This window comes from Electrona antarctica (assembly GCF_951216825.1).
Source record: "Electrona antarctica genome assembly, chromosome: 15".
Taxonomy (NCBI): domain Eukaryota; kingdom Metazoa; phylum Chordata; class Actinopteri; order Myctophiformes; family Myctophidae; genus Electrona; species Electrona antarctica.
In genome coordinates, this window is record NC_136796.1 from 26,999,162 (window position 1) to 27,019,459 (window position 20,298).

Below are 20,298 nucleotides of genomic sequence, written 5' to 3' on the forward strand. Positions count from 1 at the left end.
CTGTGGGCTTGCTCATTTCTTTACCAGAGTTGAAGTTTCTGATGATCAACCTATAACCTTCCCATGGTGTGTTATGTGGAGCAGGAGCACCATAGCAAAATGTTTTTTTTTGTCGTGGTTAATTTCTAAGTACATTTAGAATGTTGATGCCTAATACAAATTCAATATACAGATTTTTGTAAAACAAACCAAAACATACGTGTCGGTACCAAATTCTGCTATAATGACGTGAGGATGGCGTGTGGTCATGTGACGGGAAGCACAGCGTTCAGCTGAAAGCGAGCTAGGATAGTAGGATATCGCGTATCCAGGTAAACAAAACAAAATACACGTAATATAAATCGAATTCCCCGTCCCACCGACACTCTGTTGTGACATCGTCGAACCTGCGATCATTTCATTGATATTATTGTCACATTAAGCCTTACGGGGCCGTTCTGGTTGCATTTAATGGCGAACGCTAGCCTGTTAGCTAAATGACCCCTCTATGCCTTGGCTGAAGCTCAGCGGCCAGCTAGCCAGACAGAACCGTCAAGGAGCACCAGCACAACATAGCAAAGATCGTAGCTAGGATACGCTATCGGGATCGAATTGTTAATCAGACTGACCGTCATTGGAATGCAATGAAATACATTTGGGTAATGATAACAGGAAGGAATTTGATGTTGAACATCTCTTTTTCCAGAGAGAGGTTTTGTGCTGGCCAGAACGGTAAACCCGTCGCTAGCACACTAGCTGACTAGCTAACGTTGTCGTAATGGCTCAACTGTTAGCTTGGCTAGGTAGCCACATAACATGCTAACCTGTATGTATCTTGTCAGATGTCGCTGGAGAGCAGCATGTAGCAAGACATTATTTGCACCGGAACAGGTCTTAACACATTTTATGCATATTTTGCAATGTTATTGATTGTAAGCTAGATTGATAGGTACCAGTGATACTGTGGTTTACTTTTGTGATGAATAACAATGGGATAGCAATTATACTAGTGTAATTTACCCTATTTTATCGTTTGTTTTTTGCAGGATTTGCTCCCGGTATGGGGGACATGAAGACCCCAGATTTTGACGACCTGTTGGCAGCATTTGACATCCCTGACATCGATGCCAAAGAGGCCATCCAGTCAGCCCCTGATGAGGCAGAGGGGCCCCATGGACCCACCGGTGCTCCTCTTGGGAAGCCAGACAGTGGGGTGGGTGTAGGGCCATCCATGAGACCGCCTAGCCCCCCAGATCCACAGGCTGACACCTCTATTGTCAGTGTCATTGTGAAGAACAAAGTACGCCTTGAGACTGTGGATGGAGAGGATGAGGATGAGGATCAGGACCCCATAGATGTAATAGCTGGGGTGGACGTAGGTCCGCGGCTTGGTGCCTGTGCTCCTGGCATAGCTGAATCCGAAGCGCTCAACCACAATGGTTTTGGAGCGTCTGGTGTCTCCATACCCTTACCAATGAGCCAGGCGCAATCAAATGGAGCACCATGGTCAGTGAATACCAACAAAGCTTCTCCAGAGGGTGGAGCCGGTGGGGGTGGCACTTCTAAGTCTCACAAGCAGGGACCCAACATTTTCAACAGACTCAAGCCTCTCATGGCACAGGGGTCAGGAGACCCTGTAGGCCGGGCTAGGAAGATGCAGCTTTTACAACAGCAACACCAGCAACAGCAGGACGCAGGCCAAGAGAGGGCCGATGGGGGGAAAGCCTCGTTGCCTTCCTCGTCCTCCTTATCGGCCGTGTCCTCTCCTCTTGCCCCGGGTGGCTCTGTGGGACTGGCCTCGCCTTTTTTCCCACCTCCCAAGCCTCTGCTTTCTACAGCACCCTCTGCTCTCTCGTCACACACACTGCACTCCTCCCAGCCCTTTAACGGAGCCCCTAAAGCTGCCCCTGCTGGATTTCAACCCCGTGAGTCCGAGGAGGATGATTCTGACCCAGATTTGGGGGGTCCTCTGGTGATTCAGGAGAGTCCTGACTCTCCCACCCGCACACCACCACAGCTGACCCGTCGCTTTAAGTCCCCCAGCTCAGACTCTGTTACCGCCCCGCCCTTGTCCTCTGTGGCGACTCAACCCAAGCCAGGGGACACACCCTCAGGTGCCAGTCTAACGTCATCCACCCCGCAGTCTGGCTCCACAGAGAGCCCACAGCAGGAAGAAAGGCACACAGAGCATGTTATTGAGGAGAGGGACTCACCAGAGAGTCCTGAGCCAGAGTTGCCCAAATCAGCTGCTCCAGTCACAGCTAAGAGGTGCTCTAGTCCCGCAGTAGCCTCCACTCCACCTCCGTCAGACCTACGGGAGCCCAAAGAGGAGGAAGAGGAGATGGAAGTGGGGAACGGCATAGATCGGCTTGTCGATGGCAAAGCAGACACAGGGAAGGCAGAAGGCACGAGAACAGCGGAGGAAAAGATGGAGATTGACGATGGTAAGCTAAAACCACCATCCACTGAAGGAGGAGGAGGCGGCGGCACTGGAAGTGCCACCCCAACAGCCACTGCTGGGACTCCAGCCCGGCCACTGAAAGTGCGAATAAAGACCATAAAAACCTCCACAGGGGGAATCACCAGAACTGTCACTAGGGTAGCGCCTAAAGGTGGTGCTGCAGGGAAAGGTTTTGACCCAAAAACACAAACTGGGGGACGCAAAGTCTTGGCTAACAAGGGCCGCAAAATAGATGCTTCTCCAGGTACTGCAACATCTCAGCAGCAGAAGGTAAAGGCTCTAAATGCTCTGCCTGTGTCTACATTAGCAGCTAGTAGCGTAATGCTAGCCGCTGCTACAAAGGTCCAGAACAAAATGGCTGCTTCTGACAAGGCTAAAGTCTCCGCCACTGCTGTCAGCATTACCAAATCTGCTGCCCTACCTGCAACTCCCCCCGTGGCGGCCTCTCCCAAGTTTTCTGTAGCTGCGAGTGGGATAAGCGTGCGCACTGCCACGAAGACCGCCAACGGAGGCAGCAGTGGCACCATCATATCTGGTGCCCTCCAGTCCAACAAGCCTGCCTCCATCGTCAACAGCACAGGTGCTGTGATCTCCCGCAGCCAGTCCAGCTTGGTGGAGGCCTTCAACAAAATCCTCAACAGCAAGAATCTGCTGCCCAGCTACAAGCCTGACCTCTCTGCACCCCCGCCCCCAGAGTGGGGCCTTCCACTCCCTGCTGCTGGCTACCGCTGCCTGGAGTGCGGTGACGCATTCGCCCTGGAGCGCAGCCTGGCACGGCACTACGACCGGCGGTCGCTCCGCATTGAGGTGACTTGCAACCACTGCGCCAAGAGGCTGGCCTTCTTCAACAAGTGTAGTCTTCTCTTGCACGCCAGAGAGCATAAGGAGCGCGGCCTGGTCATGCAATGCTCTCACCTGGTTATGAGGCCGGTCACCGTGGAGCAGATGATCGGACAACAGGACGCAACGTCCATCGGTGGTAAGGAAGCAATACAGAGAGTTTGTATATCATGCGTTTGCATATAACCATGTGGTTCATCCTACAGAAAGTAAACTTTGGCTGCATTGCATGTTTTCATATGTTGTGTGGAAGAAAGACCATATTTCATCATTTGGGTAATGGTGACCTTTTGCTGCTGACATTTCACAGTTATATGATTCATTATTCATTACATCTGTTGTAACAAAAAAAATCCTCCATTCATTGTATTATTCATCTCCATTGACCACCTCCCATATATTTTTCTTTTCTCACATCCATCTCCTACTCTAAAGTGGGCATGCTCTCTTCAACCTCCTCTCCTCCAGTCTCCTCCCCCTCCACTACATCGGGAGTTCCCACGATCTCCTCCAGCTCCAGTCCAATGAAGGAGACCCCCTCTCCAGCAGCGGCAACCCTGCCCAGACCGGTCCGCCGTGCGCCCCAGGGCCCCCAGGCACTGATGCCCCTGCCCTGCAAGAAGGTTGAGGTTCTACAATACAGCAACTTTAAATGTCCGGAGTGCCAAGCCCAGTTCTCTGGCAAGGCGGAGCTGGTTACCCACTTCCAGCAGATCAGAGCTGCCCCCAACTCAGTGAGTCTTGGTGATGAGAGCACAGTATGTGTATCTACTGATCTTTATTTGTTTGACAAATATTAGTGGATGCTCTGAATTCATGTTGAAAAAGGGTGCCATTTTTTCTTACGCCTTGGATGGCAATTGGATGATTTGAGGCATTGTGTTTTGCAAAAATCCACCTGTTGGTGGCGCTATAACAGGCCAATGTGAAAAGGGTGGGATATATTCCTCAGCCTAGTAGGAAAGTCTGTGAAGGATTTCACGTAAATTGCATGCTGAGTTCATGATTTGAGGCTTTTTGTTCAAAACGGGCAAATCATGCAAACTTTGAAAGCCAATGTTAGCCAATTAGGATGGAATATGAAATATCGGACAGATCCGTTTTGAACACATGACTATAGAGATAGTGTGTAACGATTTGCGGGATTTTTGGACAGAATCTGGAGAAGTAATATAAAAAAAAATGTTTTTCAAAAGTCGGCCTCCTGATGGCGCTATAACAGGCCGTTCTGGAAAATTTGGGGCAGAGGTTTTGAAAATGTGAAATTTTCAAAAAGAAATGGCATCGACGGTGCCGGAGATTAGCTGTACACAGACGGACGGATACACACACACACGGACGGAGTGCAAATCGGACAGACATAGATGAGACATACTCTCTCCCCATGCCTTCGGCCTGGTGGAGACAATTAAATCAGTAGTACTAGTGTAGTTATAATCCATATTCTGTAGATGTGTATCATAAGAGCACAGTAAGAGTAAACTCTTTTAATGCACAATAATATAGGCATCAAATTAACCACACTGTACATTTTGTGTGGTTTGACCTTTTACTGTTTTAATTCCAGACATGTACTCAGTGCTCTCCACCCATGATGCTGCCAAACTCATGTGCTGTGTCAGCCCACCAGAGGATCCACAAGCACCGGGCACCCCATGTCTGTCCAGAGTGTGGGGGCATTGCCCGGCAAGCCAGCTTCCAGACGCACTTAGAGGAAGCCTGTTTGCACTTTGCCCGCCGCATCGGTTACAGGTTTGCGCAGCCACTAAATGTGGTATTATTTCTATATATCTATCTATCTATTTATTATTATTATTATTATTATTATTATTATTATTATTATATACAGTTTAACTTAAACTCCCCATGGGAACACATTGACATTCTCTCTTGTATGATGTTGATAAGCAACATAATATTTGTGGTTAAAGGTGTTCCTAATCACTACTAGCAGCATAATACAGGTGATGCGGTGGTGATATATTGTATTATACCCTGGCTAGATTGGCACTCTGCTTCAAGTTGTGCCAGATTGATATTATGTAGTGTTGCTGTTGCTACAATTGTTCTTGTCATATAATGCCCATGTTGTTGCCAAGTGGTATAAAGTGCACGTGATCGTTTATCCTCTTTTCAATAAAGTATTATTCCATTGAATGTATAGCTTTGTGAAGTCAGATTCCAAGAGGAGTTTGTATTTTGACTAAACGTTTCCTAATGCACTCTGTCCAGATGCTCGAGCTGCCAGGTTGTGTTCGGAGGGCTGAATTCTATCAAATCCCACATCCAGACAGCCCACTGTGAGGTCTTCCATAAGTGCCCCAGCTGCCCCATGGCCTTCAAATCTGCCCCCAGTGCCCAAGGCCACATCAGCACCCAACACCCCACCCTAACCGGTGGACAGGCCAAGTATGTAAATATCTGGTGGCCAAATAGACATGCTTTCCCTGAATTCTTATAGTACTGTGTGTAGTTTGGATGCACTTCACAATATATTTATTGAATTGAAGTCGCAGTGAAACTTCTCAATTGTTAATTTATCCAGAATTGTGGCCATGATGGAATGAATCTATCAAATGGTAATTTACTCTTGTATTCTTTTTGCAGAATGATCTACAAGTGCGTTATGTGTGATACAGTTTTTACCCAGAAACCATTGCTGTACATGCACTTTGACACTCACCTGGCTAAGCAGAAAGTTCATGTCTTCAAGTGTCCTGATTGCACCAAGCTCTATGCTCAGAAAGGTTCCATGATGGAGCACATTAAGGTTTGTAAAAAAACAACAGTTTGCACAGGTCCTGGGAATTATTAAAAATGCTTACATGGAGTGCCAGTTAGATGTAAATGTTTTTGTAGCAAAAATAAGTAGTCAAGTTCATCGGTTTTGTAGGCAAAATAGTCATGTTCATCTTTTGTTGCAATTTAGATTCTTCAGAAGTGCTACTGTCGTTCTAATGAACACTCACCATGACTGACAAAATCATTAAAGGCTACTTTTAGTATTCAATATTAGTCATTATGTGGTGTAAGTCTAAACTTTTTTTTCTTCAGCTGGTGCTATTACTGTAGCATGTAAAAGTGAACATTTAACATTTTAAATGTATATGATGATAACTAGTGATCGTATTTATGTTTTGTTTGAAAAACGTTAGTTTTTTTTATATATAAAGAACTGGCACAATTAGGCTTTGTTCAGACTGCAGGCACACAAGCTTGAGCAGACCGTTGGTATGAAAAAGGTTTATGCCTACATACATTACAAACATTTCGCAACATTTTGTAGATGGGCATTAAATTAAATTACATTTTAATTACTGTGTTGCGCTTGTGGGCAGGGCAGATTTCACGAGGTAGTTACTTACCGAGTATTAACAGCTAATAATTAGTTAATGTCATTGTTTTAGTGACTACCGGTATTAGCATTTATGGTCTCTAGTAGTTGTGGTGTTTTCATAGTGGTACCATGCTCCTTATTTATCACTAGGTGTCTTTGGAGTTCTACGTTGGAGAATACATACTGTGACACAATGTTGTCTGTCTGACCTGATCTATATACTTTATTTAGTTGAACATAAATGTATGTTTTATTCAATAAAGGGAATTTACATAATGTAATGGTTATTACACAATTGACAAGACATGACATTCACCCACCTATGTGTTGCTTTTGTGCAATTTTTCATTGTCCTTGACCTTTAGTTTGTGCCCATGCAAATTATGCTCGTACTACAATAAATTGAGCAGCTCTGCTGTATCTTTATATAAAAATCACATTTCTCCGTATGCTCAGACTGCACACAGGGGCCTGTCGCTCAAACCAGAGGTTCCGCAGGATGCCTCTGCGCCCACCCCTGCCAACCCGTCCACTCCATCCACCCCGGCCAAGTCCAAACCCACCGGGAAGACGGACAACTCTGACGGTGAGGACTGGGGGCGAGACCAGGAGGAGGAGGATGAAGACGACGACGATGAGGAAGAGGAGGAAGACGATGACGCGGACGAGGACTACGAGGCTCCAGGAAATGTGGCCCCAGCCTCAGCAGAGGGCAGCACTCACCTCAGCAAGGCCTCCGAGTGGACCTGCCCCCAGTGTCAGACCACCTTCACTGACAACGACGACTATCTCAGCCACGTCAAGATGGAGCATGGCAAGGTGTCGCATGGTTCTTCACTCTTCACAGACACATATAGATAATGTTCACACACAAAATTATAAATAGAAAATGCCACACCACAGTCACAAGTTATATTTGGCTGGTGTTCATCCCTCATCCTAATTATAGTCCAAGCCTTTGATACATAACATTACATTTTGTATCTCTTCTCCATTGTGTTTGTGCTTTTACCATCCAGTTCCCATGTCGTATTTGTGGAGGTACCTTCAGCACTTCGTCCAGCCTGAGGCGCCACGAGCGTGTCATTCACGAAGGCAACAAGAGAGTCTTCCATTGCCAGTGAGTCAAAATGGCATTGACTGAATTATGTGTTCCATAGTTTATTGTCAGAAAGACTCATAGTGTGAGGACCTGGGTTCAAGTCTGACTGCTGTCTTGTTTTGCATTTCTCTCAACGACCATGGTTAAATAGGTGAGAAAGGAAAGAGGAGACCATTTTAAAAGCTCCCAAAGTAATAATGGAGCGGACAAATAAAAGCAACAATCATGATTTTCATGAGCAAACATCATGAAAATCATTTATTATATAAAATAAATAAATTGTCCATACAAAATGCCAGTCACATAATAGAGAAGACACAGTCACATATACAGTATATGAATTAAAAAATAATAAAATAAAATGCCATAAAGACATGTTAACAGTTTAAGGCCCCAGACGGAGATCACCGTCAAGTTCAAGTTCATGGTCAGTTGCCCGAGACGGAGATTGATAAATAGGACGGAGATTAATGATATCAAAACCGGTCGCATCGCTCCACAGCCTAGGAGCACTTGTTGCCCAATCCTCGGTGTTGCACAACAGTGACACGTCATTGAAAATGTTCCCTGCCTGTTTAGCGGACGAAAACGAAAATCTTAAAACGTTCATAACTCGCGATCTAAATCATCCCGTCTAATTATGAAAAAATATCCTGTGTTAGACGGCGCTCCGCGGTCCAGTCGCTAGTCGCGATAGATTTATTCTTACCTCCCGTTGTTGTCGATCGACTCTAGAGTGGTGTGGCTATTGTTAGCTGCTACACAGACATTCACAACAACTTCCGGTCCCCCGGCCCCTCAAGGTGTTAACAAGAATGATTTCAGGTCGAATTCCTTGTTGAACCCATGATGAGCCATTGTGTTGAGATAATGTATGTAAAACATTTCTCTTTGCAAAAGCGGCGCTCCTGATTGCCTCCTCTAGGGGTCTTATTCACCTTTTCAATACCAACATATCTAAGGCCTGTTTTAGACTGCAGTCACATCAAGTCAAATCCGATTCAAATCCGATCTTTTGGCTTTTGGTCATTCACACTACCGTTTGCAAGTGACCAGATTCGATCTGTGCATTCAGACTGATTTTAACAACTCAACGCAAAGCCGCCCTGCATCTACATATCTGCTTTGGCTACCGTGGTAACCAACAACAATCTGACATTGCAGATAGGACCGTGTGTAGCCATTCTCTAATCTCTACCATTCTGTGAGAAATATCCTCATAAATGGCCTGTGCCTTATTATACCTGTGATTAACAATCAAGCTTAACACTGAAACTCAGTGACATTCTTTACAACTTAAAAATCCTTCACAACTTTCTATTGTCAGAGTAAATTATGCTATATACTATGTTGTAACAATTGTCGTACCATCCATCAAAAAACATTGATGGATGGATTTGTACCAACAAATCAAAATAACTTTAAAGGATCATACCAGTGTTTTGCATTTTAACTTGAGACTTGAAATGTGTGTGAAATGGGTAAAACACAATAAACTTTATCTTATTGCATTTTAATGATGTTGAAAGCATGGATTTATTCGAAAAGTCGGGCTTTAATTACCATTAAACTTCATGAAATCTGAGAAACCATAGATTTATGTATAGTTGTTTACTGCATAAACGCGTTACGTTATTGGCACCTGTGATTAGAACCCTGTAAGCCCGTCAGGACCCGACCAGTCGGAGATCAAATACTGCAGGAGAAACAATTACCAAATTAAACAAGCCAGTTGGTTTTGTACAGTGGAGGAAATGTAAGTGTTCTTGACTTATTGTGGGTTTGGTTTTATCATGCACGCAAGAGCAGAATGCTGCTGACAGACACAAATAAATGTAATACTGAGAGGGAGGAGACTAATATCCGCGAGGCAGCACATCGTTGAGCATAAACGGGCTGGGCCGGGCCTGGGCTTAACTCCACAGACCTGGGCCAGGGCCCATATTTTGGGCCTGTACAGGACTCTACCTGTGATTAACAATCAAGCTTAACAGATATTTTTGTAATTTTACAGATATTGCACAGAGGGCAAGCGGACCTTCAGCAGTCGATTCCTATTGGACAAACACATTCGACTCCATCATAGAACCACTGACGGACAGGTCAGTTAAAGTATCTTATGATATAAACCAGTGGTTCTCAACTGGTAACTTGCAGCAGCTGGCTTTTATTGTAGCTGTCTGGAATGAATGGCAGAGGACGCTGGTCTCTGTTGTTTAGATTAGTTATGTAGTACTGTATGTGTATAACAATAACAACTCTGTTGTCTGTGGTCTGGGTCAAAAAAGGTCTTTGTTTACTTTAACACCACAAAAAGTTGGATGCCTTCAACATACACTGTAATGTGTGACAATACACTTTAGTTGGTTTGCAAAGGTAACTCAATGTGAGTCCAACGAGTAAAAGGAAGGCCCTTTCAGCTGCTCCTGCTTTCATTGATACAAGTGGCAAGTAAAGCTGAAGATTTCATGAGAAAAAAGGTACTAGAATAATAAATATTGATTGAAAAAGTTACTGTCAAGATGTGATTACAATTGTAATGAGAGTAATGTTGTAATCTTGATAGTAACTTATTTTTTTCAAACAATATTTTAATCATTGATTATCCTAGTAGCTTTTTTACCAGCTGCTCTGTAAGCACTAAGCACAGCTGGTCAATGTTCTCTCAATGAGACCTATGTTTCTCATTGGCTGTACTGACAACCTATCGTCCTGATGGGCTGCCTCGTCTCTAGGCAACCACACACTTTTTGCCTCTAGCCGACCTCTCAGCCATGGGACAGCAAACATGTGCGCACTCACAGTTGGTCACCTGGACAGATCCTGTTGTTGTTTCCACACACACACAAATAGACAGTTATTTACATTTCATAGCACAATTCTGCAGATATAAGGCAGCAGCTGGTAATCAACACCCTGAGTGGCATAAACGGAGGTCTCCGTCCTATCAAATAGTAATGCTCGATGCTCAGGATGGAGATTAATCACAGGACGGAACTTTATTGATATCATAACCGAGCGCATCGCTCCACAGACTGGGAGCGCCTGTTGGGCAACATTCGATGTCATTTCCGGTTGGGACGTCATCCAAATCATACCTCCCGTTGTTGTCGATCGCCTCGGGGGTGTTTTGGCTACATCTAGCTACTTCAGCTACATCCAAGATGGCGCCTGGTGCATCTTGAAATGTGCTCCGTAGCTGCAAATTGCTGGACACTCTGATTTAATGGTCCTAAATACCCCCGGGTGTTTGGGGTGTTAAATGATGTCATCAATTCTTGTTTCTCATTGAATCTTCAGCTTTACTTGCCGCTTGTGTCAATAAAAGCAGGAGCAGCTGAAAGGGCCTTCCTTTTACTCAATGATAATAGCAACTCAGATTTTTCTTCTGGATTGTCCCGCAAACCTAATTTATTTAATTTGTTGATAATCAATTAAATATAATATTGATTGGTATGTTGAAGGTATGTGGGTTCTGGGTTGTGCCATAAACTGCTAATGTCCCAGGCTGAGATTATATGTCTGTTGACTGTCCTCTAGATTGAAAAGCACGTGAACCACAGCTAAAACTATACTCATTCTGGTTTTCATCTCACTTAAAATACCAGTTTTAAATTTTAAACTTTTTGACTTGGTGTGCCTCTTATTTGCCCCTGCCCCTTATTTGCCTCCCTCAGGGTCCTCCCCAGACTAGAAAGCGCTCTGCCCCGGGAGGCGATGGTCCAGGCAGCTCGTCAGAACATGATGGTGAGGCTGGCCCACCCGGAAGCCGGGCGGGTGGAGAGGAAGAGGAGCACGGCGGGGAGGACGGTGGGGAGGACGGTGGTGGTGGTGGTGGTGGTGGTGGTGGCCCTGCCAAGAGAACCCGCGGTGCCCTGGCGCCACCGGCACCCACGGAGCCAGACGAGGAGGACAACACTTTCCGCTGCGTGCCATGCGGTTTTGCCACAGAGGACGGCGCAGAGTTCCAGCGGCACATCCCGCAGCACCGCGCCGACACCGCCTCCTTCCAGTGCCTGCAGTGCGGTGTGTGCTTCGCTTCAGCTGGCTCGCTCGGCCGCCACCGTTTCATCACACACCGCGTGCGCGACACCCAGGGCGACGGTGCTGATCGTGGTGGCGGAGGGAACCCCACCTCCCCCGGTAGCTCGCCTGCCTCCCCTGCCACCCAGGGGGGCGAGGACGGGGAGGGCAACCTGAACTGCAAGGTGTGTGGCCGGCGCTTCGACAAGGCCTCGGACCTTAACACTCACTTCAGAACCCATGGCATGGCCTTCATCACAGCCCACAAGACGGACAAACCACAGTAGAGTAAAGGGGAGGCGGGGGGATTATGGGAGACAGATGGGACAGTCAGGGTTCTTCTACACTTGAGTCACTCAGAATGATGAATGTCAACAGAGAGCTGCTCTTTTCTGCAGTTTAGTTGGTTTTTTGTATTTTAATGCCACCATAAGCTTGGTCTTTATAACACTTCTCTTGTGTTTGCATGTTCGATGATCGATCACTGCACGTCTAACCTGACACACTGACGGTAAGACGAACAACACCCAACTCCCTGGAGAAAACCGATTAATGTTGACAATAATGTCTTTGACCCTCCCCACATTAACATGACTACTCTCTCACTTCCCAAAAACTAGCTGCCCGCCTGTCGCTCCCACGTAACATGTTACTTCCTCCAATGCATTTCCTACTGTACTCTTAATGCCCGCCATGTCGCTATATTTGTACCTTACAGTTCAGTCCTCGTCCCAAACTGTCCTGGCTCCCTCTACCGCCCCCATTGTATGAAGAAGCACTCCATGGCTGGCTCAGTATTATCAACCTGGTCCTGTGTCTCTGTATGAAGGCTGATCTCTACTGTTTTCAAGCCAGCATCTAAATTATGTACTACTCCGCCTCCACCCCCAAGAGAAAGCTGATATGTAGGTATAGAGAGAAAAAAAGGGAGTCTTGAAAGACATTTGGGTTTCTTAATGATATTGTAATATTTATTTATACAAACCACATTACTGCTGTTTGTATTCATGCAAGTCAATTTTGCATCGGTTTCCTCAAGCCTGAGTTATGCGTAGTTGTGTGCAAATGTCGCACGCAGTGTGACACCAGCTCACAACTAGGTATAAGTCCCATAGACAATGTGCCCCATAGACCCATAGACATGGTCGTAGACGAGAGATGACACGTGACGTGAAGGCATTTCAGCTGGAGACGACAAGGTTACTCCTGTTACTGTAACCTGTGTTTTTGTAAATGGCGTGCCATGTTAAACATTTAAGCTAGATTGAGAGAGGAAAGGCCTCCCTTCTGGTAGTAATGTACTGGGTGTCACAATGTAAATACATATAATTACACTAAAAAAATATGGAGAATAAAACTGTTTTAGTTACTTGCTATGAAAATGTGAATACGTATAGTATTTGTACTTGTACCGTTTCCCCTGCTTTTTTTTCTCAAAATGATTTGAAGCTAAAAAAAATTAAAAAAAAAACATCCCCCCCCAGAGGTAGCTATACATTGTAATTAAAAAGCAGATAGGAGAGTGTATGTGTGAGGGGGAGGAGTTATTTCGTCTTTAACAATGTGTAATAATACGAACGATTATCTCTATAAATTTGTTCTTTTTTAACTACAGAAACACAATCACGCTCGCCATACTCACTTTTCTTTTGTATGATTCCAAACAACTTTCATAACCACATGTGAAGGAGATCTGTGGATGGAATTTCTTCTTTTCCCGTTTGTATCTTTTTATATGTCACAATATCATATTTATATAGCAAAAATAGTGGAAGATCATGTCATTTTCTTTCTCCATGGTTGTGGTCTGCTTGCTGAAATGCCATACACTTTTGTGCCGTTTCAAAATAAATGTGTGAAAGAACAGACTAGTGCTTGAGTCAACCTTTTCCAGTTTGCTTAGGGGAAATATCTGTGAAATTTGGTAATTTTGATGGAAGAAATATTCAGATCTTTCCTGTTTACAGGTGTGAAAGTAAGAAGGAAACCGGTTCTATTTTGTCAGTCTCAATGTGTTTACATAAAAGGTGAGGTGGTGCGTTCACAGCAATCAAAAACCATGTTATTCTATAGTCCCAGTGTTTACTATCAATCAACATTATTTCCTTAGGGAATACAGTAAGATTATAAATACTAGTTTTGCATGGTGTTCTTCTGCGTCTCCCTGGGTTTTCTTCAAAATCGGTGTCCAATGGCACCTTCAAGCGCCACCTCCTTGCACTCGACAGCCTCCTGAACTCTGGGTTGGAGCTCAGAGCAACTCAGTGGATGGTGGACTTCAATCAGTAGCTCATAGACCAGTGATCCCAGCAGGGCTCCGATACAGGTGGCCACAATGGGCACCCACCACCACCCATCACCAGCCCTGGAAATGGTGTTGAGACCGGGTGAGGTCAGAAATTAAATTACATTCTTTAAAGTCATTAATTCCTGGGATTAGAGAACGAAAGACAATGAGAAGGATTTATCATGTTAATGGCTAAATACTTTGGGCACTTTGTAATAGTGACATTTAATTGAAAGGGTCAATATCTTGAACGTAAAGCAAGAGAATAGTCTATTACTATACATGAAAATTACAATCATTGGTTAAATAGACGGACAAAATGCAAGTCTTGTGACATTGCAATTTGAAAATGCATTTCTAGTTGGCAATAACCATAGTCATCCATGGTTCTATTATCCAACACCATGGTCAAAGCAAAGGGTGTTACTATTGAAGAGAATAATCACTAACCGAAACACGTCAACTCCCCAGCCAGCGATGTATGTGAACACACGAGGCCCGAGGTCCCTGGCAGGGTTGATGGCGTAGCCACTGTTGGATCCCATAGAGACCCCGATGGCCAAAACCAGTGCTCCCACCAGGACCGGCTCTAGACCAGGAGGACACGGGGAGTTGTTGTGGTCCCCCAGAGCCAGGAGACACACCAGCAGAACAGCGGTACCTATGACCTGCATGAAAATTACAGTTCACATCTTATTACTACTTAGCAATCAGTCCTGTGTGGCACAGGGGTGAAGTAGGCTACCTACCACTGAGGAGATTGGGGTTTGAAATTGAATCCAAATTTCATGTTTGCCCATCCTATTTAGTCACTTACCCAATATACTGCATTTACTGTATAGGACTTGTGTAAAAGTATGTTTTAGGAGGAATATAGACTGGTATAGACAGGTTCTGGGTCTGGTGAGAGCAGGAGTGGACCTGGTGAGACTTAGGAGGGGCCCGGACAGGAGTCAACCCACAGAGCCTAGTTCTTCAATGCGCCAGAAGCGTACCTCCCAGCCCCGGCAGAGTAGTTCTGCAGTGGTTCCAACGGATTGTGTGGCCTTGGTCTTAATGGGACTGATAAGTCGAGACTTGATCACCTGGGTCGCCTGAGTGAGAGATAGGATGTTTGAGAGACCCGAAACCCTGATGACCTTGGGATACATCACTGAGGATACGTCCCAGGTGCATCTATGCGATGTTGTTATAGACAATTCTATTTATCCTGAATATTTCTCCAGTTCAAACTGACCAGAACATACACAACTAGAAAAAGTGCCCTTCTGGGCACAGGTCTCCACCAGGAGGATAGGACTGTGTGAGATGTTTGGCAAAATGTTTAGGAGTAATATATACATGTTGTTTATTTGTTTTTTGCAACAATTTTCTTCATTTTGTTGAGGAAATGCAGAGCCAGATCAATCATAGCATCGTTCCAAAAATGTGTTTTGCAAAAATCAACCTGTTGGTGGCGCTATAACAGGCCAATGTGAAAAGGGTGGGATATATTCCTCAGCCTAGTAAGAAAATGTGTGAAATATTTCACGTAAATTGCATGCTGCGTTCATGATTTGAGGCTTTTGTTCAAAACGGGGCAATCTTGCAAACTGTGAAAGCTTATAGCCAATTAGGATGGAATATGAAATATCGGACAGATCCGACTTGAGCACATGACCATAGAGATACTGTGTAACAATTTGTGAGATTTTTGGACAGAATCTGGAGGAGTAATATAAAAAAATGTGTTTTACAAAAGTCGGCCTCCTGGTGGCGCTATAAAAGGCAGATGCGGAAAATGCAGGTCAAAGGTTTGTCCTTGGCCTCTAGGGAGTGTGCATGCAACGTTTCACGCAGATCGGTGCAGTTTTAGGTCAAAAATGTGAAAAGCTGCCTCATGGTGGCGCTATAACAGGCCGTTCAGGAAAATGTGGGGCAGAGGTTCATCGTTGGCATCCAAGGAGTGTGTGTGCAAAGTTTGGCATCGACCGGGTTAACGGTGCCGGAGATTAGCTGGTAACGGACGGACGGACGGAAGGACGGACGGACGGACGGACACACGGACGGAGGGCAAAACATACTCTCTCCCCATGCCTTCGGCCTGGTGGAGACAATAAAATCCTGTGTTAATTTAACTGAGTGTAAAAATTGGCCCCTACTAGGCTAAGACTAACCTCTGGTATTTAATAAAAGAGAATAGCATCCATGCAGAAGACACTACCTGTAGAAGGCATTGAGGCTGGGAAGCTAGAGACTTCTGACCCACGTATGCCCCCTGCTGGCCTGGATTTGAAAGTTGTATGTCCTGTGTTTCTCTTGCATTGTCTCCCAACCAGCCTTCCATTATTGACTTTCTCACTAAAGCTGGAAGTATCTTCACTAAAAATGCCGGGACAACGCTCCACACGTCCCAAACTCTTCTCCCTTCTGGCTCCAAAACTATGGAATGCACTTCCCATTACAATCAGAACTGCAGACTCACTCCCAATCTTCCACCGTAGTCTGAAAACCCACCTCTTCAGACCATCTTGGCCTGTAGCACTTGCTGTAGCACTCGCCCTATCCCAACGACCTTACAGGCGAATGCAAAGCCAACTTATGTAACTTAGATAGCATTTTATGTAGACATAGCACTATATAGTATATATGCATAGTTTAATTATATAGAAATATTCCACTGTTATGTTCTTAGCTTACGTATGATTCATGATAACTTGTCTTTATGTATATGACGTATCGCCATGTTTTTGTTCTTGCTTAAAGTAAGTCGCTCTGGATTTAGAGCGTCTGCTAAATGCCTAAATTGTAAAGTTAAAAAAATAAAAACTATAAAGCGGAATGGACAAGGGAATAATATTAAGGCACTCGGACCTGGTCCATGATGCCTCCCCATACACTGAGGTAGTCAGCAGGGTAGGTGCAGAAAATGCCAGCTGTTGATTTGGGACCGCTCACAGTCAGCTCACCGCCACTGTATGACTGGATGGCATCTGTTAAAGCAAAAACACAAGCCCATGATGCACAGACATAACCACTGGGTTGGGACTCTATGGTCCACAATGCAAACTGGTGTTGTTAGAGGGCCGGGGTTCTGATATAGTTTTACTTGACTAAGGTCAAGTAAAATGTATATTTTATGTAGAGGTACACATCTACAACAGACTTGGTGTCTTATTTCTCCAGGTGTATTCCTGTTTATAGATAGATGGTAAACTATTCATTCCTGATAGCTCACCATAGTATTGCAGGCCGATGGTGGCTGCAGCCAGGAAGGCTCCAAGGATTTGGAAAAAGACATAGAAGGGCAGCTTTATCCATGGATGTCTGCCCAAAACGCAGAGGCTCAGAGATACGGCAGGGTTCAGATGAGCGCCTTGGAGAGAATTAAAAAAACACCTGCTTTTACAAAGTATATAATACAGCCCACAATAACAGTTTCTGTATGATTAAATAATCATGCAGATACCAACCATTTCAGGTGTACAATCTCACAAGATTATAAAAATCAACTAACAAAGACTTGATCAAGAACAAGCTAGACAGGAGAATGGAAAAACGTATTAGCACATGCAGAAAATGTTGACCATTACATTGTAGATATTGTGTATATAGGCTTACTGTATATTCTGTATAATATCATGGTTGCTAAATTATTCTTAGATTATATTCTGTACATTCTCATACTACATTCTCATACTATCATACTGTTAAATTACTAATTAAATGTCATGTCTGATGAGGCGTTTTTATTACAGTTTAGGTAATAGGTCGAGCCTGGACAGATTTTAGTATGCAGGTATAATCTGGTTGAAATCTATATCTTATCTTTTATCACGCCCAGCCAACACCACAGGTCAAAATGAGCTGGAACTGGTCATAGTTGTGTGTTATGATCTATCTGATTATATCTATAATGTTATCTGAGGTCATGGGCACCTTGTTATATACTTATAGATATCTATTTAAAATCTAATGTCTATATCTGACTATTTGTCGGGTGATTAACCACGCTCAATCGGCCAACTTTCCATAGCTATGTGTTGTGATCCGAGGAAGGTCACAGGCACCTTTCTGAAATGTTTTATACTTTAATATCTAACTTCTTTAAAACATTAATTTCAATACTGGAAGTTAAGGGAAAGGAATCTTGCACTGAAACTTTACCAAAATATGGAGCCTGACATCACAGTACTGTGATAGTACTGATGTCATAGGTGCCACTTGGTGCCTATTTCAGCCCTGCATGTTTGTCTGTTGGACCCAAATACAAAGATATCGAAACTTGAAAGTTGGCAGCTGCATGCTGTACTGAATGACCTCATAGAATGACCCCCCCCCCCCCCCCCCCCCCCACACACACACACATGTCATAGCCCCTCCCCTTGTAAAGGTCTGTTTACAACACATTACTTCTTACCCGACACCCCCCGGGACACAAAGATTCCAAATGTTACTCCGAGAGCGAAGCCTAGATTGATTGACAGGTACTGCCCATTCTTCTCCTGACTTGTTGTCACCTGAGCAACGGCGCCACATCCAAACAGCTACAATTGTAAAGAACAATGACAATAGATGCATCAGTAGAAAAGAAGATACTGTATCTAACATCTCAAAGCACCAACCATACATTCACTCTTTATGTAATGGCCCCAGGAAGCAATCTAAAGGTTCCATTGTCAATAAAGACAAAACAATTGCTAAAGGAAAAGAAAGAAATTTGACTATCTCAATTATGATCATGATTAACCTATTCACTCTCCTTCCCTCATTGTGTGTCTCCATATTTCTTGCTGTTTGGGATCAAAGTCCTTGGTTAGCTATTGTGAATATCCACTAATTGTGCCAAAACAAGACAGTGAGGCGGTGTATGTTTGTATACGTTCAATTCAGAAAGAATCATAGAAATATTTCACTACATGACACATATTTCACTACATGACGAACAACGCTAAACTATATAGAAATTCGCTAAGGATGAATAACATTGAAGTTTACTCTGAAATCAAATGATAATCGCAGAGCACTGGAATTCTAAGGAATCAGTGGAAGAGATGTTGAACGGCATCAACATGACAACACATCTCTTCCACTGATTCCTTTGACAATCTGACAAGATAACAAGATAACATATCACCCGGGTTCACCCCACACACACACACACACACACACACACACACACACACACACACACACACACACACACACACACACACACACACACACACACGCACTTGTGTGATGAAACTGCTGACTCGTATGATCAAAGACATCTACCAGCCACATTATCACCTCTCCTTTAGTTCCTTTAAAAAATATATATACAACTTATATCAGAAAGTACTCACAATTAAGATGTAGACACCAAGGCATTCAGCCAGGCACTCCCTGACCAGTTGGTTTCTGATCTGACATTTCTTAAGGATGTGTTCCATCCCCATGGTGTGAGTGGCCAATTTTCAAAGCAGTACCGCCAAAGTCTGCAAACCCACTAACCCAGTCAGCAGTTCAAACTAGCTGGCTCATTGAGTAGGGCTTGCCCTTTCATACTCAGGTTATGGACTATGTAATGCGCTTTATGACATGGCTGAGATGGTGTGCCTGTGCACATTAAAGGAGAGTAGTTTACTTATATACTGGCACCTCAAGCTCAACACAGAGCTACAGTAAGGCTTTTTTTTGATTGAAACCTTTATTTCAGGGGAATCCAAATGAGACCAAGGTCTCTTTTTCAATGGCGCCCTGTATACAAACAAAGAACAATTACAGCAATTTTACATGCATGATAAACACACAAAAACATATAATACAAAAACACATACACCAGAAAACAGAAACAGAAAACACATATTACAAAAAGCAGGTGCATACGCCGTGAGGTCAGTTTTCCATAGACGTGGAGCATGCACCCTGAAGGCATTATCTCCCAGTTTAGAAGAGGTTTTTGGTACCTTCAACAGAAGCCTATCTTGAGATCTGGTACCATAACTTGAGGTATTGGGTTCTAGCAGCTTTGTCAAATACAGGGGTAGTTTGCCAAGTAGTGCTTTGTAAGTGAACAGGGTAGCATGTTGTTTCCTTCTAAGTGCCAGTGAAGACCATTCTACTGATGTGTATAGCGTGCAGTGATGGGTTCTGTAACTTGCTCCTGTGATAAAGCGAAGTGCACTGTGATAGATTGCATCCAGGGGTTTTAAAATGCTGTCAGTAGCATGCATATACAAAATATCTCCATAATCAATATATATTGGCATGAGTGTTGCTTGAATTATCCTCTTTCTATTTTCTTT

The 20,298-nt window shown here is 44.2% G+C and overlaps 2 protein-coding genes across 5 annotated transcripts; one reads left to right on the forward strand and one right to left on the reverse strand.

Moving 5' to 3' along the window:
- Window positions 1-222: 222 nt before the first annotated feature.
- On the forward strand, window positions 223-13,608 carry znf687b (zinc finger protein 687b). 4 transcript variants are annotated; one of them, XM_079523396.1, is made up of 11 exons: window positions 296-311; window positions 822-870; window positions 1,026-3,419; window positions 3,716-4,014; window positions 4,848-5,032; window positions 5,513-5,689; window positions 5,888-6,050; window positions 7,074-7,436; window positions 7,637-7,737; window positions 9,734-9,821; window positions 11,397-13,608. In XM_079523396.1, the coding sequence occupies exons 3-11, from the start codon at window positions 1,040-1,042 to the stop codon at window positions 12,027-12,029; spliced, it is 4,389 nt and encodes a 1,462-aa protein (XP_079379522.1). In that variant the 5' UTR covers window positions 296-311; window positions 822-870; window positions 1,026-1,039; the 3' UTR covers window positions 12,030-13,608. The 4 variants fall into 4 exon arrangements, with proteins under 4 accessions (XP_079379520.1, XP_079379523.1, XP_079379522.1 ...); XM_079523394.1 differs by lacking the exon at window positions 822-870 and having other exon boundaries at window positions 223-311; XM_079523397.1 differs by lacking the exon at window positions 822-870 and having other exon boundaries at window positions 223-311; window positions 3,749-4,014.
- A 309-nt stretch (window positions 13,609-13,917) lies between these two features.
- aqp10b (aquaporin 10b) lies at window positions 13,918-19,443 on the reverse strand (the record flags this gene model as incomplete). Its single annotated transcript, XM_079522045.1, has 6 exons — window positions 13,918-14,107; window positions 14,480-14,697; window positions 16,883-17,001; window positions 17,247-17,384; window positions 18,429-18,555; window positions 19,357-19,443. The coding sequence occupies 6 exons, from the start codon at window positions 19,441-19,443 to the stop codon at window positions 13,918-13,920; spliced, it is 879 nt and encodes a 292-aa protein (XP_079378171.1).
- Between the last annotated feature and the right edge of the window lie 855 nt (window positions 19,444-20,298).

Coding starts and splice junctions, on each gene's coding strand:
- znf687b (XM_079523394.1), top strand. CDS start 1,040: ATGGGGGACATGAAGACCCCAGATTTTGACGACCTGTTGGCAGCATTT. Junction 5,033..5,512: donor GCCCGCCGCATCGGTTACAG/GTTTGCGCAGCC, acceptor CACTCTGTCCAG/ATGCTCGAGCTGCCAGGTTG. Junction 7,437..7,636: donor TCAAGATGGAGCATGGCAAG/GTGTCGCATGGT, acceptor TTTACCATCCAG/TTCCCATGTCGTATTTGTGG.